This window comes from Heloderma suspectum, chromosome 2, assembly GCF_057233095.1.
Source record: "Heloderma suspectum isolate Gila_16-S chromosome 2, 16-S_ref, whole genome shotgun sequence".
Lineage (NCBI taxonomy): Eukaryota > Metazoa > Chordata > Lepidosauria > Squamata > Helodermatidae > Heloderma > Heloderma suspectum.
In genome coordinates, this window is record NC_139459.1 from 175,796,078 (window position 1) to 175,808,646 (window position 12,569).

Consider the following 12,569-nt stretch of genomic DNA (forward strand, 5'->3'; position numbering starts at 1 on the left):
ATTGACGATAATGGGAGGGGCCGTGGCTTAGTGGTAGAGCCCTTGCTTTACATGCAGAAAATCCCCAGTTCAGTCTCCAGCATCTCCAGCAGGACTGGAAGAATCCCTGCCCGAAACCCTGGAGAGCCCCTGCTGCCAGTCAGTGTTGACAATACTGGGCTAGATGAACCCAGGGTCTGACTCTGTGTAAGGCAGCTTCCGATGTTCCTAGTCTACATATGCTAGCATGGAGCAGAAGGGGCTTGTTGGTGGAGCAGGTGAAGAAGATCTGAGAAGAGATTGGCTTAATGACAGGGTTTTAGGGCCGCCTTCTCCAACCCAGCACCCTCCATGCTGGCTGGGAATTGTGGGAGTTGCGGTCTCGACACATCTGCAGGGTGCCCGGTTGTGGAAGGCTGTCTTGGGCTTTCCATTTCTATTTGATTTGAGCTGTCGCTTCTCCTGTGCAGATACTAATATCCCCCTCCAGCTCTTCAACGCAACCATTGGAACCTTCTTGCCCGACGTAGAGCTGGTCACAGTGACGGTGGACGAACTGGGGCCCTTGCCACTGTCAGAGGCTGAGAAGCAGGGCTACACCATCTCTGAGATCAGGCACCCCAGTGGCAGCAAAGAGTATGTGCTGCAGGTCCCTTTTGATGCCCCAGGAGTCGAGAAGCAGGTGAGGCTGCCGTAAGCCACCACCGAGGGTCTGGCGGCTCCCGGGGCGCTCTTGACCCAAATGTAAAAAAATCAATTCCACCCAGTGGAATACTGTGGGTTGGCTGAGAAGCAATGGTCTTTTCAGCTCCAAAAATAGAGCCTCTTCACCTTGGCTGCTTCCTTTCTGTTGCCTCTCCTTTGTCCTGTTGCTGTGCTCTACCCTTCTCCTTTTCTCAAGTGGGGGAGAAACCCCCACTTACATCAGAGTTGGCAATTCATAATGTTAAACCTTCTGCAGCCTGGTGCCCTCCAGATGTGTTGGACTACATGAGCCATGCTGGCTAGGAATGTTGGGAGTGGTAGTCCAGCACAGCTGGAGGGCACCAGGCTAGGGAAAGCTGTGTTAAGGCTCAATCTTATGCAGGTTTAGACAGGGGGGAAAAAGTTCTCCAACTCCCAGCATAGCTGGCTAGGGAATGCTGGGATTAGTATGCCTTTTTTCTCTCTAAACCTGCATAGGATTGCTCCCTTAAGTATTCAAAAAGTACTTCAATTGCCCATCCTTATTTCATCTGAACTAGGTAACCAATTTTGGCTGGACCAGTCTCTGCAAAGGTCTAGCTCGAGGACTCTCCTTCAAAAGATGGATTCTCCTTTCCCACTTCCTAGGAGAAATGAGACACCCTACTGCAGCTCAAATATCTCCCTTAGCCACCCTATAACTCAGCCTTCCCCAACCTGGTGCCCTCCAGATATTCTCGACTTCAACTCTCAGCGTTCCTGATCATTAGCCATGCTGGCTGGGGCTGATGGGAGTTGAAGTCCAAAACATCTGGAGGGCACCAGGTTTGGGAAGGCTGCTGCAACTGAATGGAGACATGTTGGGGGCAAGGTCTTAATGGGAGAGGGTGCTGCATGTAAGGCCCTTTAGAAAAGGCTGTTTCCCCTGACTCCAAGGCTTATAGGCAGAGGAACATGACAATCAATTGGTGAGCCCTGGGGGGTAGAATATGTGGCTTCCTGTCAAGAGTATTTAAAACAAGTTACCCTGTCCCTACAAAAATCAGGTGATAAGGTCCTTGAGGCAGGGGCATGCTAATGTTACGGTGGGCGAAAGCACGATGTAAACAGGATTAGAAGTGCCATTCCCCCAAGACCTGGTCTAAACAGTTTGTGTGACCCTGAATGCAGCCCACCAGCTATGTTGTAGTGTCCCATTGGAAGCTTTGTCAATGGATTTGTGGCTCTCCACTTACCTGGGCCTGCCAAGTAGGCCATAACGCATGGTTTGTGGGTTATGAACAGTACAGGCCTCTAACTGGGCTGTATGAGCACAACCCTTATATGCACCATCTCCCTTCAACCGTTATCCTCTGAGCCTGAGTTCTCCAATGTGGCACCTGTGGACATCTCCCATGGTACCCTCCGGGCTCCCCTGCCTCTCATGATTATTTTTTAAAGATTTTTTGTAAAGTATGGGTTGTGTTTTGTTTTTTTTTACTGGAAGGCTGGCATGTTGCAAAGCAATGCACTGGCCTTATGCTTCTTTATTTCCAAGAATGCCTCTATGCCCATGTGGGCCCCAGAGGGATTTTTAGAAAATAAAATGGCAGGTGGGTAGAGCCCAACACTTCTTTTTAAAGCATTGCCTAATTGCCCATAACAACAAAAAGGGGATGGCGGTGAGGGAAGTGGATTATTTTGACTGAGTCAGTGAGAGGACTTGCTTGTTTACTTTAGTGTGCTGGGTTCATTTTCCTCTGAGCATCACCAGTTTGCCTTCTGTGAAATGGGTATCTTCTTGTGTGGTGGCAAATATGATTTGGTATTGGGACTCAAACTCTATCTCTGCCTTCTACTCAATTTCTTTGCCAAGCTACTTGTCTTGGAGGCTCATTCATTTGCCTGCTGTGAAATGGGTAAGGGAGTAGAAAACTGGGGTTCAGAAAAGTTTTTGTGTCTTGGGCCTCAGACCATACTTCTACCTTATACTTAGGTTCTTGGACACACTACTTTTCTTTTAGCCATGCCAGTTTGCTTTCAGGAAATGGGTGTTTTGTGGCTGTCCACACCTACCATAGAAGTCATTTTGTGAATGGGTAAGCCACCCCTGTCCCCTATGGCAGCCATTTTATAAAAATCCCTCAGCACTCTCTCAGGATTCCAAAATTCTCTCAATTTTGCCCACCAGCTGGAAAATGTTGGGGACCCCCACTGTGGGTGATGGTGGTGGAAACTAGGAGCACTGTGACTCTTACGTTTGGTTAACCGAAGTTTCTCCCCTCCCCCGCCCCTTTTCCCAGTATGTGCCGGATAACATCCGAAACTACACCATCTGTCCCATACTGGGATTCAGTGTAATTCCTCAGGGAGACACCTTTGATGTCCCAGTCCCTCTGTCTGCCCTGGTCAAGGATGCAGGTGAGTTGGATAGGTTAAGGGTGGCATTCCCCACCCTTATGGATACACAAAGCAAAATGGGTGGAAATGACAAGTGAAAGGTTCAAGACATAGGCACATCCCCTGATATCTAGCATCTTGGAAATTACTCTGTTGAGGTAGGAGGGTCATAGCTAGTATCGCTACTTAGCTAGTGCTGCTGGATTATTATTTTTTGTAAAAGGAGCTGTACCAAGCAATGAATTAATCACTTGGCACATCTGGCTAAAAGGAGAAGTGATACCAAGGTCTAGGTAACCATTTGTATTTCTTAATAATAAAAAATGTTGGCTGGTGTAGTGGGGTCATGTTATTCTCTTGGCTCAACCTACCCAGAAGTGTTCTTGGAAGGATAAAATGAAGGCAGGAGAACACTTGTGACTCTCTCCTGAGCACCTCTGGCAGAAAATTGCGATACCTGTGTAATCTGGAGTTCTGTGGGGTTTTGAACGTAACTGGAATACTTCTATGGACTCCTGGAATGAATGCCAGGAGTAACCCACACCTCCCCAACCAGGTACCCACCAGATGTGTTGGACTACAACTCCCATCAACCCAGCCAGCACAGCCAAATGGGAGTTGTAGGCCAACCCATCTGAAGAGCACCCTGTTGGGGAAGGCTCTCCTCGGGTAAGGTGGGAATGGGTGACCCTCTTGGCTGTCTGACTTGCTCTGATCCTACAGTAATAATGCTTTTAACCAAGTGGACCATATCTCAAGTAAACATGCTTGGTTGCAACTACACGATGGGCCAAAGCAGACGTTACTTTAAAGTAACTACTTACTGCATCTTTTGTTTGTTACTGTAGTGTAACCACAGGGGCGCTGATCTGGATCGGGGCTCTAGCATGGGGGACTTTAATCCTCCCCACTCCCTGTGATCCGGATTGGGAGGCCGTGCCTGCACTTTATAGTGCAAAATAGTGACCAATTTAACCAAATGTGCTACTATTTTGCAGTATAAATTGCAGGTGTGTCTCTCCCTATCCTGATCAGGATTGCAGCAGGTTGGGGTTGATTTAAAGCCATGTAATCCCCCCACCCATGTTAAGGTCCCAATCCTCAATGGGGGCTCTCTGTTTATACTAGAGTAAAACAAAAACAAATGATATGGCTGCTTCTGACCTCTTTAAAATAATGCCTGCTTTGGCCCACATCCTACTTGAGAACCTCACAGGCAGCTCTGTAGCTTTCTAGGCCCTCCAGCAAAGAGCCTTTACTATGGTGAAGTGTGGCCAGGAAAGGCCACCAATGTGCTCCAGACCAGGTGAACGCTAGGACATACCATCTGCATCCAGCCCAGCTAGGCCCAAAGCCGGTTGAGATTATATGCTTCCATCCACTTGTACCATTAAGGGAGCAGCACTAATACTAGGCCCATAACTGTGTCTGAGCCTTGGCAACTGCCTTACACCGGCTATCTTCAGCACCACTGTTGTGCTGATATTACTGTCTGAGGGAATTGGCAGTGTCTGATACTCAACTGGCTGGCAAGTGGTAGTAGTGCAGTTCAATGGGTGGGGACGAGGTGACCGGGCAGGGTTCCTAGACTTAAAAGTGCTGCTCTTACTGCCGCCACTGCCTCTTGTACAGTGCTGCCCCGGGCGGAGGGGTTCTGTGATGATCAAGCACTCTACTTAGTGGTGAAACGTGGCAATGTGGACCAGGACTGGCTGCCCTCTGTGGGGGACATGCTCTTGACTCAGGAGACAGCGCAGAGGCTGGGCTACACACTGCAGGACAACGGGACGCACTTGGCCCTGAGGGTGCCCAGGCATGCCACCCATGTGGCCGTTGAGGTAAGGGAAGAGGCTTGGGTTGGACAACCACCGAAGGAGGAGTAGCAGGGAGTGGCCCTAAGGGGGGTGGTGAGGGGAGCAATCTTCCCCACTATCTTGGACAGCTGCTCCCCAGGGGCTCCGGTCTCAGTCCCACACTCTATTTTAGCCTTCCCCAATCTGGTAGGCCAAAACATCCGGAGGGCACAACTCCCATCCTCCGTGGCCAATGGCTGGGGCTGATGGGAGCTGTCGCTCAAATCATTTGGAGGGCACCAGGCTTGGGAAGGCTGCTCTTGTTCTATACGCTATTTAATGTGCTCCGGTAGAAATGGATCCCAAAACTGCAACTGCCTTGGCTTCAACAAAAGGATGTATGCTGTACTTGGGCAACTCATGCCTCCTCCTGCCAAATTTAGCTGCACTACCTGCTTGCAGTCTTGGCGACATTCCAGAACAGGCCCTTGAGACCTGCTGAATTATGGTGGAGAATGTAGCCCTTCTGGGTCCAAAAACAGGCTAGAGAAATGAGAAACAGCTTAAAATGTAACTTGGCTCGTCAAGGCTCCTTAATACTAAGGAAGGATCACTGAATAACTCTTGATCATTACAGAGAACTGACCTGAATTGCCACCCAAACTTCTTGTCTCTCTTTGTGAGGCCCATCTAAGGCTTGAAGTAAGGTCCTGGGGCAGAGTCCAAGCTATTGGGGCAAGTTCCTCTGCACTGACACATGTAAACGCTTCTGAGTGTTTACAGACCAGGAGATGGGAGAGTTTTCAACCTTGTTGGTGCTCTGCCTGAAATGAGACTTTTCAGGAGTATCCTTCCCTGTAACAAAGGTTGTGGCAAGGTCAATGGCCCCCCCAAAACTGGTCTGGACCTAGGCAGGGGCCCAACTCTGCTGCATTGGTTCTAGGAGTGTTCTTCCCCCTCCCAAGCCAAAACATACCTGAAACAGCCTTCCCCAGCATGATGTCCTCCAGATCTTATGGACTACAACTTCGAGCATTCCTGATCATTGGCCACGGTGTTGGGCTGATGGGAGTTGAAGTCCAAAACATCTGGAGGGCACCAGGTTGGCGAAGGCTTGTTTAAAAGGTGCTTTCTATTTCCACTTGACTTTTTCTCCAGAGGGGGTGGGATGGAAATCAAGGTGGCAAGCAGACGAGTGATGGTTGTGGGGCCACCATTTTGGGGCTGAGAGGTGTAGAGTGTGGGCTCGTCTAAGCCTACCAGTGCAGCAAGCCCTGAACTTCTGCAGCTAACTTGGTCCCCTCTTGTCTTCTAGGAAATAGGCTCTTCTGGGATCGTGGCTACTTTCCAGTTGGATCTGAAGGATCGTCTCACCGAAGCAGAAATGATAGACTTTGCCATTACCTGCACCTTCTCTCCAAAAGACCTCATTGGTAAGATGTCCCCCTCATCTCACCCTCTCATTCCTGTGTGAGAGTGCCCAGGGGACCAGCCCTTCCTCCTGGGAGAACCTGAGCAAATGGTGAGGTGTCAAGTCCAATCGATAGAAGCCAACAACTTCAGACTTGGAGTATCCCCTTTTCAAACTAGCTTGCACCACAGACATCCCCATTCTTATTATGTACTCTCTTACATTTCTCCTTCCAACCTCAGTATAAGCCCCATTCACATGTAACAGCAGAAAATTGTGGGTTAATTAACCCACAATTTGCCACATTGCACATTTGCTGAACCCAGAAGATGTGGGTTAATTGTGGGTTAAACAACCCACAGTTAGTCTAACAACTAATCATATGTTAACTATGTGTTGCTTAGCCCACAATTAACTCATGCTATCTAGGTTTGGTTGTCATGGAGCAAGCTCCAGTCGGGAGTTGAATATTAAAAATGTCTGTAGTATGTGCCTGGCACGCACGGTGGCAAATTGTGGAATAATAAATCCACGATTTGCTGCGATTATGTGTCAACTGGATCTGCATCTCTAATGACAATCCCTCTTCTGAAGAAACCCCTGATAATTTGTGGTTCAGCATGGGGGGGGGTAAAATATCTTCCAAAAGGATTCTTGGCTCCCTTGACAAACTCTTAAAGCAGGGTTGGGAAACTTCAGGAGGTCTGGGGGCCATTTTGGCCCCCTCAGACTGCCCTGTGGGCCACACCCTCCCCCAGCTGGTACTGAAACTGAGGAGGAAATAAAAGATAAATAAAAACAAAATGCTGTCTATAGCAGCTACAGATCACCAAAAGGGTTAAAGCTGGCATGTTTGCAAGCTAGCTTTTACCCTTCCAGTGCTTCATAGCAGCTATAGATGCCTTTCAATGTTTTTGGGTACCCGAAATTTCAGGGTGAGGTTGGGCTGCACTGGAGAGCCATAGGGGGCACGTGTGCCCACCCGTTTTAAAGTATACGTGGGTGAAGCCATGATTAAACCTGCATAGACCCTGCATGTCTGTAGTGTAGATTAGCTGCACCCACCTTCTGTCTAGTTTAAAAACTAAGGCTTCTTCCAGAAAAGAGTTTATTGTGGAATCACAACGGCTTGTTCTTTCGCATTTCACAGGAGTCCACATGATGTCATTCTCCATTTGTAATCCTCCCGTTTTCCCACCACTTGTTCTGTCTTTTTTTTCCTTACAGCAGAAAATCTATTAAGAAAAAAAAGCTGGAATAGCTGCACAAGGCTCCTGATGGGTAGTGCTGGGAGCCGTCCATCTGGAAGCACCCAGGAAGGGCGGGAGACTAATGCCATTGCCACAGATGCTCATGTCAGTTGTGCTCCATGTGGTTTTGCTGTGGCAGTGACCTGTTGCAGCTCAGCAGCCATTCACTGTATCTTTGCGGTGGGTGCCATTTTTATCGCCCATTTGTTTTGTATCTATTTTTTTTAAGTAGTGCTGAAGCATTGCTCTGGCTAAATTAAAAATTAAATGCAGAGCAATTTAAAAAAAACCAATAGCAAAAATACCACTTAAATCAGAAGTGTTACAGTACTAGAACCCTATAATGCAACCTATACTCTTTTCAACAAATATGAAGAAAATCCTTTCCTGACGCCGCTATTGTTGCCAGGTTCTTCATGGAGGAAGTGACTAGAAAGGTTCTTCTAAACTACTTTCTAAACATTTAGTATGACAGGAGTATAATGCTATACCTGTCTGATGCAATTAAAGAAAATATATCTAAAAAAGCCCTTCCTAGTCACCAGCTTCTATGAACCACGCTGCTAAAATGGCAGTGACTAGAAAGGTGTTTTTTTTTAATCACACATGTATATCTTTATATTGTATATGTTATACATAACTTATTAGGGCTATATCATTCTAACACTTCATTTAAGAGATAGGTTTTCTATTTGTACTATAAATAAATAAACAAACAAACAAATAAACAAACAAACCATGTTTTTAGCACTACTTAAAAGATAGGGTTTTTTTTAAAGGTGATTCAAAATGGTGCCCGCTGCAAAGCGATGCAAAGTAGTGATAGGTTCAGCTGCCCAGTGAAGCGCTACCCACATCAAAACAGTGCCCTGTTACAGGTGGAAAAGTAGCACTAACGGCACTTGTGCAGACAGAACACAGGAGGATGCATGCATAGAAGATGCGCAATATCCCCAAAGAGTCTGGAAAGTTGGTTACATTTCCACTTGTAGTTTATGGTGGAAAAGCAATGATGCGCCCCGGGAGCCTTCTGTCTGGAAGCGCCCCAAGTGTGGTGGTAGCAATGGTGCAGCCTGGGCTGGGGCTGGGCCAGAGCTGTGGAGGAAGGCGTCCGTTGCCCACCAGATGCCCTGGAGTGAGCCGTGTCTCTCTTGCAGACTGCCTGCCTAACGGCACCATGGTGGTCTCTGCTGTGAAGCTGGTTGGCCTCCCAGACATGGTGCCCTCTGGTTTGGTGTTGCGAGACAGGCGCTGCAGGCCAGCTTTGGTGACGGAGGAAGGAGCAACCTTCATCTTCAGCGTAAACTCTTGCGGGACAACCCGCATGGTGAGAAACGGCTGCGTCTTTTGTCTTGGAGGGTGTGGAAAGGCTGCTGTAGCAGACATAGATGCTCCTGCAAGGCTTATACCAACCCAATCGGGCAGCTTCCCCCACCTGTGGCTCTCCAGATGTTTTGGTCTTCCATCAGCCTCAGGCAGAATCACCAGTGGTCAGGAATGCTGGGAGTTGTAATCCAGAACATCTGGAGGGCACCACATTGGGGAAGGCTGCAATAGGGCAAGCTCAAAAACGTGGGTTGAAGTAGCTGCTGGGGCGCAATGGGAAGCCAGGAATGTTCTCCTTGAATGGCACTTGATTTCCCCTCCCTTGCAGGGTTGTTGTTGGGAGGATGAAGGAGAGGGGAGGGAAATGCACAACATCTGCTACCTTGAGCTCCTTGGAGGAAGGTGGGATTAAACATCTTTGAAACTCCTTTCTAACTGTGTCATCCATCTGCAGTTTGAAAATTCCACCATGACCTATGAAAACGATGTCCTGTACTTTGTCACGGGCCAAACAGCACCCGTTTATCAGTGAGTATTCATGACTTGGGACAAGGGAAGAAACCGTAAAAGCTCTGAAATCTGGTGGGAGATAGATGCCCATCTGTGTGAGAGGACAGGCTGCTATAGCACTGTATTGAACGCTGCTCTAAAACGAACAGTGCAAGGCCCAAATGGAATCAGTGTGATGCAACAGGGTGTTCCTGGCCCAAACATGGGGATCTCTCCTAGGCAGGCTTGTCCTTCTGACAGCAGCTGTGCTGTGCCTTTAAGCATGGAAAGATGACACTCATGTGGTGGTGTGTGTGTGTGCGCGTGCGCGTGTGTACCCCGCCCCCTGCCTCAGCCTTAAAAACACTGAAAAGATGTGGCTATATCCTCGAACTCTTGTTGGCAGGATGGGTAACAATAGACTTCTCTCACTGGCAATGCTTGTATCCTTCTTTTTTTTTGTTTAAGGTTGAAGTGCGCTTGCCAATACTTCATCGGTGATGCCCTCTTGCTCCGGTATAGTCCTGTAGAAGCGCCATCACCAAGCATCCTGCCTGGGATTGGGCTGCTGGCACTTGCCCTGAAGTTGGCCAGAGGTAAGGTGTGGGGACCATCTGCAGTGTGTGTGTCTGCAACTCAAGCTTTAATCATTGGTTATAGTTCATTATGAAGCCAGACATATATTCAAACCTAGATGCCCATCTGCTGTACAAGTATTGGCTTGGAGCAGGTGTGTTGAACCTTTTCCAGCCCACGGGCCAAATTCTATTTTGGAGAAGCTCTCGGGGGCTGCATTCCAGGGGTGGGCGGGGCCAAAGGCAAAGGGGGAGTGACCAAAAGGGCAGGGCCAAAAATACCAGGATATTTTAGCTGAAAGCCCTTACTCCCAGTAACTAAGCCTTAGGAGAGGCATTTCAGCCTTTTAGAATGGAGGAGACGGGGAACTGCACAAAAGCTGTGACATCACCAAATGGTCAGCAATCTGGGGCCAAGGGGGTGGGGCATGGGGAAGGGGGCATTGCCAACTGGGGAACCTTGGAAGGCCAGATTTTGCCCCCAGGCTTTAGGTTCAACCCCACTCTCTTAGAGGCCTTCCTCGCATGTGAGATGGTGCTAGCCATCTGCAATTTTAATCAGCATTTGTATTTTAAATTGATTTTAAAAATTAGTTTTTTTAAAAAGGCAGCAGCAGATCTGAGCTAACCAATTTTAAATATTACAATCCTAGTTAGTAACGGACCATGGCACAGGGCACCAATTAATAGCTCACTATGCAGTTCTCTGTTGTTGTAGTTGTAGCGTGAAACCTGAATGGGATAGATGGGGGTCTCAACTGCTTCTGAACGAGCCCTAGCCCATTTGCCATGCTCCCTTGGCCTTGTTGAGAGTGTTCAAACTGTTTTGGTATTACCCATGAAGCAGAGAGCTGGAATTTGGAAGTGTTCCAATTTCTTCTAATACATGGGTGTTTGTACACATTTTTGCCTAATATACTCATGGAATTTTCCTAATGTAATGCATTTTTGGATGTTATTTTCACAAACATTATTGCAGATTTTTTTGGGAGGAGAACTCCTTTACAAAATTTGGAGGACTAAAAATTTATGAAAGATAACTGGAGTTTTGGTTTGCATATTGATTTAGAAGTGCAAAATTGGGTAAATTTGCATTAAACTGCGAACTGAACAAATGTCTCCCCCGTTCCAGGTTCTAAGAGCTTGCCTTCATAAGCCCTAGCTCTAGTCATTTCTATCTGGGCCTAACTTAGAAATGCCTCTTGCATTGTGCTAGCATAATATTCTTGTACTGAAAAGGAAAATCTAGTGGGAGAGGCAAGAGCATTGACACAGATCAGATTTCCCCAACTTGGTGTCCTGCAGTTATTTTAGAGTACAACTCCAGAACCCATGACCTTTGACCATGCAGTTTGGGGTTGATGGGAGTTGTAGTTCAGCAAATCTGGTGGGCACCAGTTTGGGGAAGGCAGACTGCTCCAGTGCCAGCTCTCTTTTGAACACTACTTGCTGTAAAATACCACCGAGAAGATTTTAACTTACTTCCCCCTCTCTCTAGATAAGTCCTACAGTGACTTCTACCAGGACACAGAGTACCCAGTGACTCGCTACCTTAGAGAACCTCTCCACTTCCAGGCAGAGCTTCTCCACAGCCAAGACCCTCAGCTGGAACTCTTTTTGGCGGACTGTTGGGCCACAGCATCATCGGACAGGGACAGTTCTCCACAATGGCATATAGTGGTTGACAGGTAACACTCCATGCATTCTGCGACCCAGGCCTAAGTGGCTGATGAGTAAAGCCCCATGTATTCTGTCCCCCAATTTCTAAGTGTGGGAGGATGCTTGCCACCTGAACTGAAATGCTCATGCTACGAGTGAAGCAGCATTTTGGCATGGCCACAGTGGAACAGTGCTGTCAGGTTGTGCCTAGGGCTGGATAAGCTTCTGTAAACATGGTGGAAGGCAGAACGGAGCAGGAAACTTAGTACTGGCTGCAGAAATTCCCTCAACTGTCCACACCTTGAAGTGTGTGGGGAATCCTTGGTAAAGCTTCAAAAGCCAGGGGACGCCTTGGAGCTGTGTTCTCCTCGAGTAGCCTAACTGTGCCTCATCCATGAGTCACAGACTTCAGCTTTGCTTGATGCAGAGTTTCAGGTTGCATTAGCATCTCATTCAATGGCACTTCTAGACCGTGCTGTATGGTCCTGTCCTGACATGCTAACCTGGGCTGGGCTGGGCTTCATAGCTTCTCTGCTTCTTTTTCTTTTTAACAAGTTGCGAGAACACGGAGGACTCACATCGAACCACATTCCACGGGGTCCCCAGTGGCTCTGTCCCATTCCCTACACACTTGAAGCGGTTTGAAGTGAAAATGTTTACATTCGTGGTGAACAGCCAAGCAATTCGGGGGCAGGTAAGAGGTGCCCTTGTCAGCCCCAGCATGGCAGCATGTTGTCTTCGGTGGTGTGGTTAGATAATTTTAGACTTTGTACTTAGGGTGCTGGGGAATGCTGGCTGGGGAATGCTGGGAGTTGTAGGACTCTTTTTCTGTCTAAACATGCATAGGATTGCGCCCTAAATTAAGGCGGCGGGCGGGGGGGAGCTTTGAAAAATGGTAATGCGTATTACTTCAAAATGTGGTCAGCCAGCCCTGCTGCATTTGGGGGCCCTGCTCATTCTGGTGCATGGGGCTCTGCACTTCTGCCCCAACATCCTACTCTGATGGCGCCACTGGCTCTCTTGT

General features: G+C 48.0%; 2 protein-coding genes across 2 annotated transcripts in view; both read left to right on the top strand.

Annotated features, from left to right (window-relative positions):
• The window catches only part of LOC146353374 (synaptonemal complex central element protein 1-like), a 615,017-nt gene that overhangs the window by 227,352 nt on the left and 375,096 nt on the right, over positions 1-12,569 (top strand). The gene's annotated exons all lie outside the window — the stretch shown is intronic.
• The window catches only part of LOC146353381 (uncharacterized), a 40,044-nt gene that overhangs the window by 25,472 nt on the left and 2,003 nt on the right, over positions 1-12,569 (top strand). The window contains exons 12-20 of the mRNA XM_084832674.1: positions 450-661; positions 2,946-3,063; positions 4,675-4,880; positions 6,151-6,268; positions 8,654-8,823; positions 9,277-9,350; positions 9,780-9,907; positions 11,385-11,574; positions 12,101-12,239. Coding sequence (XP_084688800.1) covers positions 450-661; positions 2,946-3,063; positions 4,675-4,880; positions 6,151-6,268; positions 8,654-8,823; positions 9,277-9,350; positions 9,780-9,907; positions 11,385-11,574; positions 12,101-12,239 — 1,355 coding nt within the window. The remainder of the gene's footprint in view (positions 1-449; positions 662-2,945; positions 3,064-4,674; positions 4,881-6,150; positions 6,269-8,653; positions 8,824-9,276; positions 9,351-9,779; positions 9,908-11,384; positions 11,575-12,100; positions 12,240-12,569) is intronic.